Here is a 21,531-nt window from a genome sequence, read left to right as displayed (position 1 = left end):
CCACTTTCAGTCTAATTCCACCAATAATTCATCTCGTTTTCATGATTTACTACATTTTGCGTCCTGACTGGAGAAACGCAGCGACAGCAGCTGCTGACAGTAAATGCTGAATATCACCGCTACCTGTGTGTGTTTCTGCTTCACTTAATCTCATTTAGTAAAACTGACAAATATCGGTGTGTGCAGCAGATTACGGTTGAACTCAGTCGGATCCAGGTCAACGCTTTACTGTAAACAACATGTCCTGTCTGCGCCGCGCGTACCCCGAGACAAACAACTCTGGAGTCTGAAACTTCCTGACTGACAAATATTCAGTTGCTTTGGAAACGAGAGGAAGTTTCCCTCCGCAGAGGAGACTGATGAGGAAGAGGAAGAGGAAGAGGAAGAGGAGGAGGGTTTAAACGTTGCACTGAGGCATTCTGGGAATTTTACGCATGACTGGAAAGTCTGTTTGGCACGCACGCACGCACGCACGCACGCACGCACGCACGCACGCACGCACGCACGCACGCACACACACACACGCACGCAGCTGTGTTGGGATCAATACAACCCAATCAGTCTCTGCTTCCTGACTGATTGATGAGCCGCCTAACCTTGAACGAACCGCCTCCTCTTCCTCACTTTTCCTCCTCTCTCTCTCCTCAAATTGTCTTTTCTTCCTCTCCTCTTCCTCTTGTTCTTCCTCCTCCTCCTCATCATGTCTTTTCTTCCTCTCCTCTTCCTCCTGTTCTTTCCCCTCTTTCTACGATACTTTGGCTCTCTCCTCTTCTCCTTCTTTCTCCCAATGCTTCTATTTCTTCGTCTCCTCTTCGTCCTCCTCCTCCTTCTATATTCCTTGCCGTTATCCTCTTTTACCTCATCCTCTTCCTCCTTTACCTCCTTGCCTTTCTCCTCTTTCTCCTCTTTCTCATCTCCTTCATCTCCTTCCTTATCTTCCTCCTCCTCCTCTCCCTCTCCCTGCACTCGTGATGTTATAAATCCTCCCATGTACAGTATCTCGGTGCAGCTCTGTTTTTAGCCTGCAGTAACGGGGTGTGTGGATCAGGTGATGTTGGGTGGAGGTGGGTGGAGCTCTGCAGTGTGTGTGGGGGGGGTCAGAGGTCGTGGGTGTGGAGTCCCTGAAGCCAGGCGGCGTGCGTCGGCTGGCAGTCTGCGTGTCTTCGGGGCAGAGCGGCCTGAACGCTGCAGCGGAGTGACTCAGAGCTCCGGAGGAATCTGCTGCCGACTGCAGCCGCGATACAGAAACATCAACAACAACAACAACAACATCCAGACAGAAGCACTTCAACCTGCTGCTGAATGAGACGCTTCCTCCACTTCACTCACATCTCTATAGCATCACGCTCATCTGCAACCTGGACTACAGAAAGACCCGTTTAACCTAGTCTCATATTTATTAACCTCAGGCTAACAGGAAGTCTGGAAGACTGAAAACAGCAACACAAGAGGCAACGTTGGTGTTGGTTCATGGTCAGGGTTAACACATCCCAACTCGTCAAATACCGACGCCACGTCAGCGGCCCGACGCTTCAACAGGCTGTCTGAATGACACGATAAAGCATAAGGAAAAAGCGTGCATTTAGAACGCCGTTCTTGCTTTTGGCGTGTCATGTGTACGCCATGTAGTCTGGACTGACTGCAATGTAAACGCATCCACCTAAATATATTACACTTACAGCTAGTGACGTAGAATAAAAAGTGATGAGGGATGGGTCCAACAAACACAGGACTTTAAACCAGGAGACCGGTGTTCAAGGCCGGTGTTTTATTTCGTAAGTTACGTTTGTGACGTGTTTTTGGTGACGTTTGTGACGTGTTTTTGGTGACGTTTGTGACGTTTGTGACGTGTTTTTGGTGACGTTTGTGACGTGTTTTTGTTGACGTTTGTGACATGTTTTTGGTGACGTTTGTGACGTGTTTTTGGTGACGTTTGTGACGTGATTTCGGTGACGTTTGTGACTTTTTTTTGTGACATTTGTGACTTGTTTTCCGTACTTGGGTAACATTGTTTCCGTTCATATTTTACTTAGTTTACGTACTTATTTTAAGCCCAAGCATGACGTTTAACTGCGGACGTTACCGTAGTTTTGTTGCGTGGCGTACAAATGACAAGCGAAAAGTCTAAAATGCGTCGGCTTGACACGCCGGATGTATTTGTAATGTCGTGCTATTTATGCGCCTTCCTGTGAGATCGGGTTGGATTGAGAACGTTGGTTAAATTGTTGTTGGTCAGAACTCCTGTATGTCTATGGTGCCTGAAAAATATTAAATGATAATATTAAAATATAATAAACACCTGCGTAAATATGCTACACTGAGAGCTAGTGACGTAGAATAAAAAGAGAGGAAGACTGCTGATGGTGGGCGGGAAGGGAACATCAACCAGGACAAGGTGTTTTATTTTGTAAGCTATATGTTACTGACGTTTATCACGTGTTCTTTAGTGATGTTTGTGATGTGTTTTCTGTACTTATGTTACGTTCTTTCTTTGTGTCCTGACCATGTGTGTGTTTCCTCCTCAGCTGTCCCACGCCGGGCTGTGATGGCAGCGGTCACGTCAGCGGGAAGTACGCCAGACACCGCAGGTACGAACCCCTCAACGTACTTTGTACTCTGATAATGAAGTTATCGTTTAGACAGCTCTTTGAGTCGATGATTTCTAGGTGTCGAAGGAACTTTTGATGGAAGGATATTAAGGACATTTTCCTGTAGAACTGTTTGGTTATAATGTTCTTCTTTAATACCGCTGTGTTTCTGGTTTTCTCTGCTGCTGTAGAATCATTTTCTTGTGCTCAAAGTATTTTTTAGGTCTAAGAAATGATTTAATTCTGGATGAAGCGTTGGCTGAGGTCCAAGGTCGTCTTAAAGTTTAGGCTATAAAATGAGATCTGATGCATCGTGTTAAAAAGGATGAATTCTTTCTGTGGCATTTAGAGGCTGGTCGGGTCCACACATCGAGGACACCATGGTCATGTCTTGGGTATTTTTTCTGGTATTTTCTTTTACAGATTTAACAACCTGACAAGGATATATAATTATAACAAATTAGACTATAAAGACTGATTCTGACAAATTTGACTCTTTTTGGGCACAAAAACATGCACATCAATATATTTTTTTTAACCGTTGTTTTTGTCATGAACACTTTCTGAAACCCATCCAGATTATTACGCAGTGAAAAGTGTCATTTTTTTGCCGGAACAAGGTCCATTTTCTGAGCTTTCGCACAGCTTTCGCACAGCGAATAACAGCATCAACCAATCATGTTGTGCGGAGCGGGTTGAGTTGTGTCCGTATTTATGAAACAACAACACGGAGGCTCCGTAGTCCGAACCAAGACGGCAAACTTTATTACTCCTTTCAACCTTGACAAACGCAATCCACTTCTTCTGTTCTTATTTTCACAATAAAAGCCCTAGACATATAACATTTGCAGGTGAGAATTTCAAACTCAGTCCCCGCGGCAGTTTGTGAAAGAATCACAAAATGTAATCTATTTGATTTGATTTGTGCACATAGACACAAATTTCTCTCTTTTTTTGTGACGCGCAGCTCAACTTTCAACAAAGTATTTTTTGTGCATTTTCCTTCGAATGTCCAGTCTTTTCAAAATAAAACGACTTAGTTAAGTTTAGGAAAAGATGGTGGTTTGGGTTAAAATGTCTCCGGAAGTGCCGTAACTTATGTTTGGAAGTTACGTGACAAATGAATCAACGTTCACTTCTGGCCTCACACGGGGCACCAACTACGGCCTCCCGGGGAAAAGTCCTGCATTTTTTGACCCACCCGTCCACCTCCTCCCTACGCGGTGTTTGCCGCCTTTTATACTTCCTGATTCACAATTACTTGGATTAAATATGAATTGATTTTGTGTTGACCATTATGAAAAAAAAATTGATATTTATGTCTATGTACACAAATAAATACATACAATTTCGTGACTATTTCACAAACTACTGTGCGGCTCGGGGCTGGAATTTCGTATTTTCGTGTTGTTTATTCGTCACGCCCCCGCTGTGTAAAATCCTTTAGAATAAAGTGGATTTATTATTTTTTTTGTTTGAAGCAACATTCAGATCATCATGTAGAGAGATAACAATTACAGAAAATAGAACTAAATGAACAAAAAGTAAAAAAAAAAAAAAAGTCAAATAATGAAAACATTTCAGACTTTTCTTGTAAAAAAATAAACTATTAGGTGGGTGGGGTTGGCTGTGGGGTTGGCTGTGGCGCCGCAGGTTTCAAACGTCTCACTCAGCAGCTCAGAAACCGAATCGTACCGACAATAAATGAGCTCACGTCACGCTTTGAAAACCTCCTGGATTGGCAGCGTTTGCAGGTCGCAGCCTCCAGCTCAGTAAATCCGGCGCTCTGTCACAGGGCCGCCGATAGAAAACCAATCAGGCAGAGTCTGGAGCTGTGACGGCTGCAGGTCACAGCGACCGATGGTTGTCCGTCCTGCCGCCCGAGGGGGGGTTTGGACTGCTGGATGGGTTCTGCTTCAGATCTGTCGCCTTTTGGAAACGGTGAATTACCAACAAACGCAGGGGGTCGCGGCAAAAAGTGACGCTCTGTACGAGTAATTTCAGTTCGAGTCCAGTGCTGAAATCTGAAGTCTAAATATGATCTTATTTTTCTACAACAATCTGCACAAATCCAGGTCGAAACATCACGAATCATATAAAACAGGTGACTTCAAAGCAGGTGCACGTTGAAGTGGACCACAGAGGTTTTAAAATATCATTTGAAGGCTGAATAGGAGGCTGTGGAGGAGGACGTGTTTTTTATTTGGCGTATTTAAAGTCAAACAATCAGATTTAAACCTCCATTATGAAATCAAAGCACTCGTCGAGATGTTTTGAGGTTATTTTGGAGCATCTCTATGGAGGCTGGTGTGCGTGGGAGGCTGGCACATAGAGGTTGCACGGCTCAGGACAGCGGTGGTTTGACGCCCGAGGTAACGGAGAGATAATGAGAAGGGCAGGATGGCGAATCGCTGGCAGAGCACACTGATGGTGCTGCAAAAGGGCACCGAGACTCTCAGGAAAATTCTGCATCAGGCGTTCGGAGAGTCAAACTCCACAATAAGAGCTCTGATATTCACATCTTTAAAAGGATAAAGACAGAGTGTTTGTGAGTTTCTTTATGATTCTTTCTTTTGATCATCACATGATCGTCATCAGCAGACGGAGTTGCCCAGGTGTCACAAAACTGTTCATGTTTTCTCCGAACACTTTGAGGACTTCTCATCCATGTTGGCTTAAAAAGCCGAGGCTCAAAGTTCTTTCTTGACGGTGGAAACAAGCGGTAACAATCTCACCGCAGGACCGTCTTCCCTTTCATCGTCTCTCATAAACAGTCGTGCTGACAAATTTACTGAAGTGACAGAGAAGGAAAGACAGAAACTCATAGATCCAGACAGAGAGAGAGAGAGAGAGGAAGAAGTAGGTCGTCTGATGTCTCCCTCTCCGAGGAAACGACGGCTGAATCACTTAATCAGTTAATCATCAGCTGATCACAGGAGTGTACAGTACACACAAACGTCTGATTTCACAGAGACACAGCAGAGAGGGAGAACACAGCATCTGCACAATCACTTTTTCTTTTTTTTAAATTCCTTTCTATACAGGTTGAGAAGTTTCCTCCGACTCCACCAAACATTAATCATTCGTGTCTAACTTTCTTTATTTGACATAAGCGTCTTCCCCAGAGTCAGTTTCCTCTCAGCGTGTGCAGAAGCCTGCAGAGAAAGGTCCAGGCAAGAACGACACGATGATTCGCGAGGCATTTAGCGTTCAATAACAACGACGTTCTTGCTTTTGGCGTGTCATTTGTACGCCATGTATAGTCTGTAGTGACTGCTATGCAAACGCATCCATGTAAATATACTACACTTAAGTTAGAGAGACTATTTATGGCAACACAGTCTGGAAGTTTGGGAAATTTAATCTATTTGATACGAATTTCCCTTTTTTTTTGTGACGCTCAGCACGACTTACAACAACGTATTTTTTGTACGTTTTCCTACAAATGTTCAACAACACGTGACGCATGTGTCAATTTTCTCTCCAGTCTTTTCAAAATAAAATTTAGTTAGGTTTAGGAAAAGATCGACTTGATTAGGCAACAAACTACTTAGTTTGTAGTAAGTAAGAAAGGATGGTGGTTTGGGTTAAAATACCTCAGGAAGAGCTCTAACTTGAGACCGGAAGTTATGTAACAAATAAATCAACGTTGACTTCTGGTTTCACACGGGACACCAACAGCGGTCTCCTGGTGAAAGTCCACCATCCACTGTGGCATTCGCCTCTCTTTATACTTACCGGTTCACAATTATGTGGATTACATACAAATATCCGTGGGAGAGGAGGACAACGCGGGATTTTCAACCAGGAGACCGCTGTTTTGTTTTGTAAGTTATAGGTTTGTGACGTATTATCTGTCCTTATTTTAAGCATGACCATGATGTTTTTTTCCTAAACCTAACTAAGTGGTTTTGTTGACTGAACTTAACTGGGGACATTACTGTAGTTTTGGTTTTTATTATCTCTTTATTTTTTAAGGGTGCTTTTTAAAAGATTTTAACAACAGAAAAAGGCGAAAACCACATAAAAGGAGCATGATCAATTCAGGGTCAAACTTCACCCCCCTTGCCTTCATGATAGAATGACAACCAATACAACGTTAGAACGGCAAGATTTTCAGCTTTCCATCTGTGTGTTTATCTTTTCATCAGTAGTAAAATTGACAGAGATATCGCTGGATAAAGTCGTCAGTAACCTCTAGCCACAGGTCCTAAACTCCTGTTTGATTTATACAGTTAGTGAGTATCAGAGCATCAGAACACAGCATCAATGAATCCTCTATATTATACCGTCGGCATGCGGTGGAAGTCTGGAGTCTGACGGATCTGTTCATGTAATTTATTGACAATAATATAATATAGGCGCCTATTGTCCTTATTAGCCTAAAATACCTTGTGGTCTGAGAGCCAATCACAACGTTCCTCCACCTCTTCCTGCTGGGATCTATAACTTCATGAAGCAGAGACTCAGTCGGAGCTGTGTGGCTGAATGAGTTGGAGGGAGGATGGAGGGGGGGGTTCAAAGTCATTGTCTCCCCCCCTCTTTCTTTCTTTCTTCCTCCCCTACCTTCCTTTGTCTCTCTCTCTCTCTCTCTCTCTCTCTCTCTCTCTCTCTCTCTCTGGAGGATGTCACCATGGCGACAGCACCGTACGGATGCTGCAGTATGAGGACCAGGAGGGATGCAGCCTGTCTCCCATGGCAACCGCTAGTATAGGATGTGAACATCGTGTCGCCCACATTACCCCTCCCCCCCTCGCCACCACCCATTCTCTTATACATCCCCGGCCCCCCGCCACCACCACCACCTCCCAGTACTCCCCTCTGTTGGTGCCAAAGCGTTGCCACGGCGATGAGTGCTGGCACGTGGCGTTGCCGGGGGCAATGATTCCACCTAACCACACATACCTAGATGTAATTATCACACTGCAGCTGGTATTTCTGTCTCACTCTCCTCACTGACACCAACATCTTTATTTAAATGTGATGATGTTTAAAATAATCTTCAGACATCTAAGTTAATGATTTTAATTTCTATTTTCATTAATGAAGAAGTGGAGAGTTTATTATTAGAAATGGATCAATTTAAATTTACTTCTAGTGGTCGATCACGAAGAGACCACAGTCGCAAAAAAATACCTGTTTTGTGATTGGCTGCCGGGGCCTCAAACATCCTGTAGTTCAGCTCTAAAGAAGAGCTCAAGGTATATTAAACTGCAGGTAACCGTAGCAACAGTAAAGATGCTTCAGGCTTCGGTGGCAGTTAAGTGACTGGTGACTAAAAACACCCTTAAACACATAAAGACCTCTCTGTGTTGACGATGCTATAAGAGACAGAAAGGGACTCCAGGTGTCTGGAGATGAAAATGAACTGCAGGTGTCCTCATAGAGACAAAAATGGACCTCGGGTGTCCTTTTAGAGACAATAATGGACTCCAGGTGTTCATGTAGAGACAAAAAGGGGACCTCAGATGTCCATGTAGGAACAAAAATGGACTCGAAGTGTCCATGTAGGGACAATAATTGACTCCAGGTGCACATTTAGGGACAAAAATGGACCTCAGATATCCATGTAGGTACAATATTAGACTCCAGGTGTCCATGTAGAGACAGTAATGGACTCCAAGTTACCTTTTAGAGACAATATTGAACTTCAGGTGTCCTTTTAGAGACAATAGTGGACTTCAGGTGTCCTTTTAGAGACAATATTGGACTCCAGGTGTCCATCTAGAGACAAAAATGAACCCCAGGTGTCCATTTAGGGACAATTATGGACTCCAGGTGTCCTTTTAAAGATAATATTGGACTTCAGATGTCCTTTTAGAAACAATATTGGACTCCAGGTGTCCATGTAGGGACAATTATGGACTCCAGGTGTCCTTTTAGAGACAATATTGGACTCCAGGTGTCCATGTAGGGACAGAAATTGACCGTAGATGTCCATGTAGGGACAATAATGGACTCCAGGTGTCAACATAGGGACAAAAATGGACTCCAGGTGTCCTCATAGAGACAGAAATCGAGTTCTAGGTGCTGTAGGTTAAAGTGGGCTAACTATGCACATTTAGAGGCGACTAACTCTAACAGAAACAGACTTTAAGACTGCAAACAACCCATAATGCACCATTCTCTGTAGAAGCTGGTTCTCATCTTTCAAAAGGAATATCGGATGTTGGGAAAACATAAATCAAATATGATTTTAGTGTATATATTTGAGCCGGTCCTCATTAGCATCAGCCGAGGTCTTCATCCAGACAACCAATAAGTTATCGATCGACAATAATCAATGACGTTGCATCATATCGGACTGCAGCAGATCAGCTCAGTGAGAAGAGAAACTCTCTCTCTCTCTCTCTCTCTCCACATAATTACCATGCGTAGTCTCTCGCCCTCGTCTGCAGCATTCCCTCGTTTCTGATCTGCTTTAATTACCACCAGAATTTTAATTGGCGGGAGACAGCAAGGTGGCTGAGGTCACACACACACACACACACACACACACACACACACATATACACACACGCACACACACACACTATAAGGTAGAAGATGGAGGGGTCATTTGAGGAGAGGTGTGTGTGGTAGAGAGACATGCTGCAGTGTTATACGCCGGTAGATTTAATCACAGTTTCTTCTCTCTCTCTAATTAACATTTCTAACATATCAAGTGTTGCCAAATCGTGAACATATTCATGTAATTAATTAGTATAGTTAAATTAATATATTGTATTGTATATTATATATACATTTTCTTACTAATATAATAACAAATGCAATTTTCTTCCTTGTGTTTCCTAAAGCTGGACGTTTGTCTCGCTGATTTCAGATTTTATTGACACTCAAATCTAGTCTGTCCTGTGGAGTTCCACAGGGGTCAATCATAGGTCCTCTATAGTTTTCCTACTTAGGTCAAATCTGTTGGAAGCACAGCATCCGTTACCGCAAATATGCAGATGATACTCAACTAAATGTTGTACTATAAGTCCTGTAAATATGGTAACAGGTATTTTAACACAACTTAAGTTCGGAAGTTACGTGCCAAATAAATCAACTTTGACTTGTTTCACACGGGACACAAACTGGGCGAAAGTCTGGTATTTTTTGACCCGACCTCCCTACGTGGCGTTCACCGCGTGTTGTTTTGCTGAGTTTAAGAGGACACGTCACATTTTCTTAATGTCACGACTGGACTACTGCAACTTTCTGTGTTCAGGGATCAGTCAAAAAGCATTAACTGAAAGCTCTTAGTATTTTCATTTTGAGCATGTTTGCATGTAGTATTTGTTGCCTGTTGCCCTGCAGTTTTTTATTGTTATTAAAGAGATAGCAATGCTTAGGAAGAGATATATTTTGTGTTGTCATGGGGGTTGCTGCTTTTACGTCCCAAGCTCTACCCCTCTTTTACCAAATTGTGACTTTAAAAAGAAATACAGCAGCGCTTCACTGCCTTTGGTATAGTTGAGGTTATCTCAAATTAACTGACTGAATAATTTATATGAAGGCAGCTGAGTAGCAGGACAACATTGATAGAAACATAAGCCGTGTGTCACATCATTTTATGCACATTTTTAAGTATCGCATTAGAAAAGCTGTATGGAAATGGCCAAAATTGGATAAAACTTCCACGATTGCGAATAAAATATTTCTGCTCGCTTCAGTTTTTTTTTTAGATGGTTAGATGAATACATGGCCAAGCCGACTTGTTTTGGTTCCAATTCGCAACATCTACTTCTTCTACTGTGTTTACTGCAGATTACAGCCTGTAGCCTTTAGCGGCAGCTTCTGACCAAACTACACTGTAGCCGAGTTTATTCGCTCCAAACCAGTTGATGGAAACGCGTCTAATTCGCATATCTTTTTTTTACGACATTTCAAAAGTTTGCCTAAAATTTGCTCGACAGTTAAATGGAAACACGACTACTAACACTTAATAAAAGAAAAAGAAGGATTGTTTAAAATGTTTCGTCAGATGAACCCACGGCGGTTTTCTGTCAGAAAAGCAGCGTCACCTCCTCCAAACACAAAATAAGCTCTTTCATATGGAAATGGACTAATTGATTTCCTAAAATCCACATTAAAGCCGTGTATAATTGTGCTCGCTGTTTTGGAGCAATTAAAGCAGAATTTTCCCAACAGTTAATGACTATTATGGGATTTGCGTAATTGATGCCCCGGTTGAATAAGCTTTGGGTTTTTTGTTTTTTTTAGAGGCTGATTCTCCTCCTCAGCGAGGGCGAGTAGAAATCCACCACATGTCTGAACACATCAGAGGGAGTGGCAAACCATTCCTACTGATGACCCTCCTGATTATAACAGTGTGACATCAGACTCCTTTTTTCCTACACCTTTAGATAATTTATCTGAGGAAAGGCATTTTTCTTTCAGCTAGAAAACATCTCTCAACACGGCAGAACGACTTTAGATTTATTTATTTTTGTGACAACTCTGACCAGTTCAGCAAAACACAAGTTAAAATACAAGTCCCATGTCTATCTAAAGCCTACAGGTGGGTCCAGGCTGATACGTGCTGTTTTAAAAGCTAACAGAAACATCAAAGTTAAAGTTTCATATTGATATTTTTTTCCATCTTAACAATAATCAGCCTCATGCACTTGCAGAATAAGTAGTTAGAGGTCACAAACGTTTGTTTTTGGACGTTGAAATCACAAATAATTTAACGAAAGTGTTCTGTGAACTTTGTTGTTGAGATTTAAAAAGCGGTTATTTCAGAAATCACAAAGACCGGCTCTGAGGGCCACAGCGAATAAAAGGAGAGTTGATTTTCTTTGCAAAAACATGAATCAAATTGCATAAAAGCTGAGATGTGGCTGTGGTGTGGAGTGTGGGTTTTGTCTCTCCAGGAAGACTCAGGTTGCAGTTTATGTAGTGACTGGGAGCTCTGGTGCTCCCAATCAGCCTGAGTGGATGACCCCGCCTACCAATTACACACACCTGCAAGAGAAGAGCAAACTTAGGCACAACCTCACAGCTTAGAGGGCCGTAACAATAGAGCAGAACTTCTTCAACAATATACATACAGGAGAACTGTTTCACTCAATCATCACAACCCTCTGAGACCCACAATAGAGCCGTTTTAGTCTTCTTCAGAGGGGTCCAGGGGGTCTTTAGGAGGAGATAGCAGGTCAACAGTAGATGTCACATAGAAGTGGTGTACATCATCTGAAAGCTGAGAACCTGAAGATTAATCTGATATGCAGCTCAGCACTGTGTGTCCAAGACCTTGAGGAACACCATAGAAAAAGACATGCTGTGATTTGGGATCAAAAACTTTTGACATTTTGGAGATTTCTGCAAGAATTTGCATTTTAGGCAATTGGATGGCGAGCACTTGTGTTGTGTGTACCGCTCAGAAACCCCCTTATTGTGAATCTAGCTAGGAAAGCCATCCATGCTCTGAATGCTCTAGATCTCTAGTTTGATCCATCCATCCTCTGAATGCTCTAGGTCTCTAGTCTGATCCATCCATCCTCTGAATGCTCTAGGTCTCTAGTCTGATCCATCCATCCTCTGAATGCTCTAGGTCTCTAGTCTGATCCATCCACCCTCTGAATGCTCTAGGTCTCTAGTTTGATCCATCCATCCTCTGAATGCTCTAGGTCTCTAGTCTGATCCATCCATCCTCTGAATGCTCTAGGTCTCTAGTTTGATCCATCCATCCTCTGAATGCTCTAGGTCTCTAGCTTGTGGCTGTAAAGTTCCATGAGGCTGTGATTATCCTAGAGGTCACCACAGGTCATTTTATACAGTGAGGTCAAGCTCAAATAGTAAATAAGAGAACAAAGATGGCTACTGATCATGTACGTGTCCTCTGTCTCGCTGCAGCGTCTACGGCTGCCCGCTGGCCAAGAAGAGGAAGGCTCTGGAAAAACAACCACTGGAGCCGGCTGCCAAGAGGAGGCCATTCCTCACCTCCTGCACGGGGGAGGAGGAGGAGGAGGAGGAGGAAGAGGAGGAGGACGCCAGCACCTACACCAGCTACCAGAATGAAGCCATGCAGGTGGGAGCGGGAGGGAAGGAGCAGGGCGAGGTAGTGGAGGAGGACGAGGAGGAAGAGAGAGAAGGAGATGAAGACGGCGACGTGGAGGATGAGTTCTCAGAGGACAATGAGGAGCAGGGAGAGGAGGAGGAGGAGGAGGAGGAGGAAGAAGAGGAGGAGGTAGAGGTGGAGAGAGCGGACACGACAATGGGAGGACAGCGGGTGGAGGAAGACGAAGAAGAGGAGGAGGATGAGGCGATGTATGAGGAGGAGGAAGAAGTGGAGGATGGTGATGATGAGGAGGAACAGGAGGATGAGGGAGAGGAAGACGAGGAGGAGGATGAGGAGGAGAATCGTCAACATGGTGAGTTGCCTGATTCTCCTGCATTGTTTTCTGTCATCATGTGGGTTTAAAGTCTTTTCAAAGACGCCACCGTTTCATAGAAGTTTGTCTCATGGTGTCTCTACAAGTGAAAACGTGTTTTTAACCATTGTGGCAATAAATCGTGTTTCCTGTTATCGCTTCACAATAAAAGCCACCCTGTATTTTAAATGCTGATTACATTGCACGCCTCGTTTCCTGTGAATCCCTCGTACGTAGGCAGACAATTTCGCTAACGATAAATATAGAATAATATGCAATCAAAAATTAGTTTTGATTTGATTGATTGTGGTCATTTTTAACTACTTATTTCTTCCATTTGTACTTGCTTGAAAACAAACAAAGTACATGTCAATGTTGTCTCCAGACCACTTTTTGAAGATCTCGCTCTCATCTCGAAATTGACCGCATTTTTTCTGGGTCTTGTCTCTTTCTCCGGTCAAGACCACAACTACGGGGATATCACTAAATTGTTCTATCTTGACTCAGTCTCGTCCTGCCTTCGTCTTGGTCTTGACTTGGTCTCAACCCCTTAAAGTCCTAGTCTTCTCTCGGTCTCGATACACTCAGGTCTTGGTCTTGACTTGGTCTCGGTTTAGGTGGTCTTCATCCACATTGGGAACCACTGATTTAGACAACAAAAGCTTCTTGGCAAAGGTTAGAGAAACATTGTGGTCATCGTTTTAACAGAAACCAATGATGACTGTTAGAAGGAGTCGGGATGTGTGCCGGGTCTCCAGTTTTGCTGTGTACAACTTCCTCCTTTGTTTCTGAGGTGCTGAAAGCCAAATCCAAGTACAAAGACCCTAGAATTATTATATATCAGGGTAAACTATTGTACAATCAGATACAGACTGAACGCACCCAGAACTGAGTTTGTAAAGTAAAAGAATTAGTGTCAAAGAAGAGAGAAGGTTGTGGGTTTGAAACTCCCGGCCGGCTGGGAGTACATTCAGGTTAACTGACATCTCTAAATGGCCCGTAGAAGGTGTGAATAATGTCTGTGACAGACTGGAGACCCGTCCACGGTGTCTCCCTCTCAGCATCCCAGCTGCAGTTCACAATCCATCCACAGCATTACTGTCATCATTCCCACGGCCACCAGAGACCACACTTATAAGAACATGTAAGCAGAGTTTATAGGTCAAGTTTTATGATGTGTTCTCCGGGAGGACAGTCTCTGAGTCTAAGAATTCAAATATCTTTGAACAACTGCAGCTCGATCTGCAAGAGTCCCATCGTGTTTGAACAGAGTCAATGTGGAACTTTTCCAAACATACAGCATGCTCTGAGCTCTGAATGATGAAGCCAGCGACGAGCTCATATTCAGGTTCCTGTTCTGGGTCAAACTGGTGTCCGGTCTGGGTCTGCATTGTGTTTGGGGTCTGCAGTGGGAGAGGAGAAAGTGATGCGAGCTGAATCTGTGGTAGACCAGATGCTCTGCTCCCCCCCCCCCCCCCCCCCCAACACTCCCCGTGTCCTCAATCGCTTCTGACAGCGCCTCACGAATAATCGGGAGAGGAGCTCTGCTGAGTTATTAACTCCCCCCCCCCTCCCGTCCCCGTTTGCCTCCTCGTCTCGGTGGACGTGTCACATGCGCTCTGCCTCGGCTTCTCCTCCTGAGAATATTTATGGCTCCCGAATCGGAGCACCTCACACGCCTCCCTTTTCAATTTCTCTGCTCTCATTCGCCGTCTCTGTCCCCAAAATCAACAGCAAGGCTTAGCGGGGAGAGCAGCGCTGCTCTGCTCAGCTCTGCTCAGCTCTGGGTTGTATGTTTTTTGTGAGTAAACAGTGGATCATAATTGGGAGGGATGCAGCTAATGTATTCAGGAATATGTGAGAAGAAACTGGGCTCATCAGCATTGCTGAGTTATTAGAGGCTGTACCAGCTTCATCTCCTTTTCATCTGCAGGATTCTTATTCTGCAGATGAACAGATAGGTATATTATCTACAAAATGAACACATTTTCTCTTTTATTTCTGACCAATTACCTTCAGTTTCTGTTTACGGCGCAGACGACTGAGCCAAACTGTGCTGATGACTGGCGGTGATGTGAGACGGGTTCTGTGTTGAGATGTGAAGCCTGAGAGGTTTGTTCTTTCTTCTTCCCTGACAGTAGAGAACCACTACAAACCCAGTGGACAATCAAAGCTCATTCCAATTCAGAAGGACGACAACAACAACAACAGCTGCGCCATCGGCGCCGGTCACGGCACCGGAGAGGATTATGAGAACTACGACGAGCTGGTCGCCAAGTCGCTGCTCAACCTGGGCAAGATCGCAGAAGACGCCGCGTACCAGGCCATGACCGAGTCCGAGATGAACAGCAACTCTTCCAACAGCGCCGGGGAAGACGAAGACGACGACGAGTACGACGGCAGCAATCACGGCGACCGGAAGGGCGAGCTGAGCGTGGACCTGGACAGCGACGTGGTCAGGGAGACAGTAGATTCCCTGAAGCTCCTGGCGCAGGGACACGGCGCCATGCTGCCTGAGGACGGCTACCCGGAGGGCGTCATGATGGACGACGTCGGCCACGCCAACGGTCGGCCCGGCGTCGGGGTCAGGGTTCAGGCGGATGAGAGCGAGGAGGAGGTGTGTCTCAGCAGTCTGGAGTGTCTGAGGAACCAATGCTTCGATCTGGCTCGGAAACTGAGCGAGACGCAGTCGTGTGATCGCCCCGCCCTCCACGCCCTCCACCACCAGCTCCAAATCCCAACGGAACATCAGATGATGCATCACCTGAACAGGTACGGCATCGCCAAAGAGTCTTTTGATCGTGTTGTTGTTTACTCCACATATTCATATTTTCACCCACCTTTGTGTCATGAAAAGGTTCAGCGGGTAGATTACAGCATTATTTATGCTAATGACCCATATTAGCATAATCACCATTGACATTTCTACTGTGACTCAATGGGTTGGCTTTGAAGGGAGCTGAGATGAAAGAGACAGGTGCATGACGGCGGCCTGAAAACAACAGGATGTTAGTTATTGTATGATCTGGACCCTTTTTCAACACGGTCAACAGCTCTGACTCATGGAGGCAATTAAAATACTAGCGCCTGAACAGAGAAATCACAGAAAGAGATGCTCCTTTAACACCAGGAGTTACCTGAGAATCATCACAGTTTTAGGTTTTCTTCAGTGTCACAGTAATCCACTGATCGTTGTCTGTACATCCATGTGTACACTGCAAAAAGGAGCGGCTAATGGATAATTCGGCACATTTTAAATGATGCCAAAATGTGAACAAATATAGGCAAAAAAAATAGACTATATAAGAAGTGGACGTAGTCACCGTGACGTCACCCGTTGGTTTGTGGACTGCTGTTCTGAAGCCTCGAGTTCATCATTTTGGCCATTACCGTCTTGGTTTTTGGCCGTTACCATCTTGGTTTTTGTCCGTCATCGTCTTGGTTTTTGGCCGTCACCATCTTGGTTTTTGGCCGTCACTATCTTGGTTTTTGGCCGCTACCATCCTGGTTTTTGGCCGTCACCGTCTTGGTTTTTGGCCGTCACCGTCTTGGTTTTTGGCCGTCACCGTCTTTGTTTTTGGCCGTTACCGTCTTGGTTTTTGGCCGTTACCGTCTTGGTTTTTGGCCGTTACCGTCTTAGTTTTTGGCCGTCACCATCTTGGTTTTTGGCCATCACCTTCTTGGTTTTTGGCCGTCACCATCTAGGTTTTTGGCCGTCACTGTCTTGGTTTTTCGCCATCACTATTTTGGTTTATGGCGTCACTATCCTGTTTTTTGGCCGTCGCCGTCTTGGTTTTTGGCCGTCGCCGTCTTGGTTTTTGGCTGTTACCGTCTTGGTTTTTGGCCGTCGCCGTCTTGGTTTTTGGCCGTCGCCGTCTTGGTTTTTGGCCGCTGCCATCTTGGTTTTTGGCCGTCGCCGTCTTGGTTTTTGGCCGTCGCCGTCTTGGTTTTTGGCCATCACATGTTGGTTTTTGGCCGTCACCATCTTGGTTTTTGGCCGTCACCATCTAGGTTTTTGGCCGTCACCATCTAGGTTTTTGGCCGTCACTGTCTTGGTTTTTCGCCATCACTATTTTGGTTTATGGCGTCACTATCCTGTTTTTTGGCCGTCGCCGTCTTGGTTTTTGGCCGTCGCCGTCTTGGTTTTTGGCTGTTACCGTCTTGGTTTTTGGCCGTCGCCATCTTGGTTTTTGGCCGTCGCCGTCTTGGTTTTTGGCCGTCGCCGTCTTGGTTTTTGGCCGTCGCCGTCTTGGTTTTTGGCCGTCGCCGTCTTGGTTTTTGGCCATCACATGTTGGTTTTTGGCCGTCACCATCTTGTCAAGAAAAGGCCCCTCAATTATATAGTAATTTCAGACTACCAAATAGTTGAACTGCTGCCTTTATAACAAACTTCTATTAGTGACTGAGTGGAACAGGAACAGGACCTCTAAACGGGGTCTGGTTTCCTGGACAAACCGTTATACCTCCAGGCTCTGAGAACACATCTTGACCTTTTCTAACTTGCTAGACAACCTCAACAGTTTTCCAGTTATTTTGTCACTGGTGGTCATTTCCTGTCCCGCCCACGGCTCAGGTACGACAGCTGCCAGCAGAGTGCACAGGAGGAGCACCGGTCTCTGGAGCGCAGCTACTCCGACATGGTGAACCTGATGAAGCTGGAGGAGCAGCTGAGCCCGGGGTCCAGAGGTTACCCGACCAGCTGCAGCCAGGAGGGCGACGAAGACACCACGTCGGTGGCCTCCGACCGCTCCGACGAGACCTTTGACATGGCCAAGGGAAACCTGTCGCTGCTGGAGAAGGCCATCGCCCTGGAATCGGAGAGGGCGAAGGTCATGAGGGACCGCATGGCCTCGGAGCACTCGCTGCCCCGTCGGGATCACCATCACCATCGAGGCCACGGCGAGCATAGCTCGAGGCTGAGCTGCGCCGGCGAGGAGCGCAAGTCCAGGATGCACCACGACGGGTTGAAGAGGTCGTACTACCCTAAAGGTAGGCAGCAAAAACCCACACACTGACCCTCACTGTGTCAGCATTGATTCTGCAAAGTTGTGTATGTATATGTTGATTCTCCATGTTTGTTCATTACTGCTGGAAAATATCACATATAGTGTTACAGACGTATCTGTGCACAATTAGAGGGTGTGAAAGTTACTAATATTTGCTGCTGTTTAGCGTAAAAGAAGCAAAGCTTTGTGTTCATGAGTTTCTTCATCCACGTGGTCCGACACTCACATATTTTACTGTGAAAGAAAAACTGTTTTTTTTTTCATGCCAGGACTATTTTTACCTCGACGGCCGGACTTCCAGAGACAAATTTAGTTCAGTCAGTCCGTCAGTGTGGAGCTCTACACCATCACACTACATCACAGCACCTGAACAGAACTATTTTAAAAGTAAACGAGCTCTGAAACCGTAGAGAAAAGTCCCAACAATAAAAACACTGTTTGTCTCTACAGCACATTTTCCTGAACGCTGGATATGAACTGTATTCACAAAGTCATCGTGTCATCACGTTTCCTCTCCACCTCTTTGCATCACGTTTGACCTGAATCTGCTTCTACTCCGAACATCTGACCCCGGGTCAGCAAGGAGGAAGTTTATCTTGTCTGTCTGACTTATTGTAATCCTCAACACGGCTGCAGCAGCCGGAGGCGATCGGAGCTGCAGCAGGAATAAAACACACAACTGTAACTTTAATGTCTCTTCTCCCCCCTGATTCCTTAAAACCGGTTCAAATTCCATCGTGTTGCTTCACAAATGTTGTCCATGGCCGCCGATGAGATAATGGGCGCTCGTTTTCTGCATTCAGGACCAAACAGTGTGTTTTTTTTTTTGTCCGCAGATGCTTGGTTTTCTTCTGACAGCAGCTTATGTTGTTAAAATAGGCCGGTGTGGGAACATCAGACGGCCGGCTTGTCAGGCATGAGTAATGGCAATCTGCACGGCCCGTTAGGAGAGCAAATCCATCTGTGGGACGCTATCTGCGGCCTATTTCTCCAAATCCACTCAAATACAACCTCCCCGCCGCCGCCGCCGCCGCCGCCGCTGGGAGGGAGTCGGAGCGGTGCGGTTTATCAGCCTCACAACAGATTCAGATTGGCCTCGGATGGCTTCATTAGCACAGAGGATGCCTTTATTGGCCCGCGGGATGTTTTTATTAGTCCACATGAAAGCTTTCATTACGATCAAGAATCTCACCGAGGACATTAAACTCGGGCCAATTCCAGGTGTCAATTTCTGTCCCGAAGCGGACCCGAGTGCCGCTGATCCCCACGCCCAGATCTGCACCCTAAACACCAACGCCGCCATAGCCCACGCCATTTAACGCTGTGGTTCCAAATTTTTAATTATTACATCATTTTTATATGATATGTTTCCATTCTGTCCTGACTTGTACCTACTCTGCTCAAACCTGTATCGTCATATTGATCGAATAACATTTAGAAAACCAAATAGATGTTTTTTCATGACAAGCGTCCCCTTTAGTCGCCAGGAGTAGCGTCAATTAACGGTGTTTCTCTCCTCCTCCGGCAACTGAATTGATGCATTTGCATAATTTCCGTAGCGCACTTGCATGCCGATATTCACTCACATGCACTAAAATGTGTAAAATATCAGAAATGAAAGAGAAAATAATCTCACAACTATACTATAAAAGTTGTGTCCCGTGTGTGCACAAGTACGCATTTATTTATCGGGGCTTTACCGAATAGTTTGACGCTTCAAAGCTTCATTCATACCGTTGATATTTGAGTTATTATTATTAATAACTTAGTCCACCTTCTCTGTCTCTCTCACAGCGAGCGACGTAACAACCAAATTACAAAAACTCTCGCGAGACTTGGTGCCCAATGACCTATCCTAACCATAACCATCTGACAAGAGCGTCGCAATTTGTGCTTTACCTTCTAGACACGACCGGTAGCTATGTGGGAAGATAAGCGACCCGTTCTTAATCCTGCATGTAAAGCTCTGATTGGTCAATTGCTTCTCCAACCACCTGAAACAGCCATCAATGACTACAGACTTATTTGACTCTCTAACGAACCAGGTTACCTGAACACTACATGGACCAGAGCTGGTTCACGTGTTGGTCTTTTAAAGGCAGAACTACAGGTCACCTGTCAGCTCAACACCTCCTCATCTCTCTCTGTGTTTCCTTTCCAGACTCTTCTAGAGGGGATAAGAAGGAGAGCAAGTGTCCGACGCCGGGCTGCGACGGGACCGGTCACGTGACGGGTCTGTACCCGCACCACCGCAGCCTGTCCGGGTGTCCTCACAAAGACCGAGTCCCACCTGAGAGTAGGTCCCACTGCCTGGACGTCATGTTACACACAGCTTTTAAAAAAAACTAAAAACAGTCTGACAAGTCATTTCAGCTCGCTCAGGATACTTCAGTAACAATCAGTTCTCAGAGGTGAAGCTGCTTTAGAGGCATCTGATTGGTTGAGTTAAACCTCAGCTGAGCTTTAGACACCCAGATGTTAAAGTTGGTAAAATACCAAAATAAAATGGCAAAGAAGGAACTGTAATGTAATAAATACAATTAGAAATGTATAAATAAGGTATGTATGTGTGAAGTTCAGCAGGATAGCTAACGTTAATATCAAGCTTTAGGCTAAAACTATCCCACTAAGCAAAGACACGTCCAAAAGACATCAATTTAACGTCTCTTTTGACGTCCGAAGACGTCCACTGAGGAGCCAGAATGAACGTTTTTGCGACGTCTTTTTTAAACGTCTTTTTAACGTTCAACTATTGATGTCAACCTGAGCTGCACGTCCACAGACGTCCAAAAAGGTCCCTATCCAGACGTTCAAATATTGAACCCAACTTGCACATCCACCAGATGTCCAAAAGACGTTATACAGACATGATCTAAACGTCTTCCTGACGTCACATGTTTGCTGGGATTAGATTGAACTTCAAGGGTTAGCAAGGAAACTTTTCAGTTTCCTCGTTATAATTCAGAGTCGGATACATCGGGCATTTCTAGCTACGACATTTCCCATTTACTGAAAACACATCAGATAAGCGTCAGCAAGTCAGTGGCAAAACGCTGGCAGATACATAACAATAAAATCACCTCTAATTCATATGATTCAGCTCATTAAAGGAGTTTAACTGTTTGTTTGTATCTGGTTTCACCTGTTCACAAGCAGCTAGCTATATGTGCTAAATAACACAATAAAGGTAGCTACTGTAGGCTATTTATCTGGTGTGACTACAAGGCTAGCAGACTAATAAAATACTTCCCGTTTTTCCGTGTTACGCGTCATTGCGGTTCTTTAGCTCCAACACCTGAGGTTAATTTATCATCTTTGCCTCTGAGAAATGTTTGTAGATCTGAAACCGTCATCTTCTTTTAGCCTATTTCACATTAAAACTAATTAGATCCTGTATATCCCCACCGTATTATCTGACAGTACACCACAATGTGTGTCCTTTAACGTCCAAATGTACACAGTATCGGTGTCACTTCATGCTCCAAAACTTGACTTTAACTCCAGTTTGTCTCCTGGTCAGATCAGGATAACGCCTCCTCAACTCTTAATTTCCATTGGACACAGTTGGGATAATAATTT

At 44.8% G+C, this 21,531-nt stretch overlaps 1 protein-coding gene across 8 annotated transcripts in view; it reads left to right on the top strand.

Moving 5' to 3' along the window:
- Positions 1-21,531, top strand: part of myt1la (myelin transcription factor 1-like, a) — a 75,838-nt gene that overhangs the window by 19,569 nt on the left and 34,738 nt on the right. For 7 of the 8 annotated variants that reach the window (XM_037750493.1, XM_037750492.1, XM_037750495.1 and 4 more), the window contains exons 5-9: positions 2,526-2,588; positions 12,429-12,946; positions 15,085-15,718; positions 17,520-17,935; positions 20,114-20,248. In XM_037750493.1, coding sequence (XP_037606421.1) covers positions 2,526-2,588; positions 12,429-12,946; positions 15,085-15,718; positions 17,520-17,935; positions 20,114-20,248 — 1,766 coding nt within the window. The remainder of the gene's footprint in view (positions 1-2,525; positions 2,589-12,428; positions 12,947-15,084; positions 15,719-17,519; positions 17,936-20,113; positions 20,249-21,531) is intronic. The other variant, XM_037750490.1, reaches the window with a different exon arrangement.

This window comes from Sebastes umbrosus, chromosome 18, assembly GCF_015220745.1.
Source record: "Sebastes umbrosus isolate fSebUmb1 chromosome 18, fSebUmb1.pri, whole genome shotgun sequence".
Taxonomy (NCBI): Eukaryota; Metazoa; Chordata; class Actinopteri; order Perciformes; family Sebastidae; genus Sebastes; species Sebastes umbrosus.
Note: the sequence above shows the minus strand (reverse complement) of the source record. Positions and strands in the feature narration are given on the sequence as shown.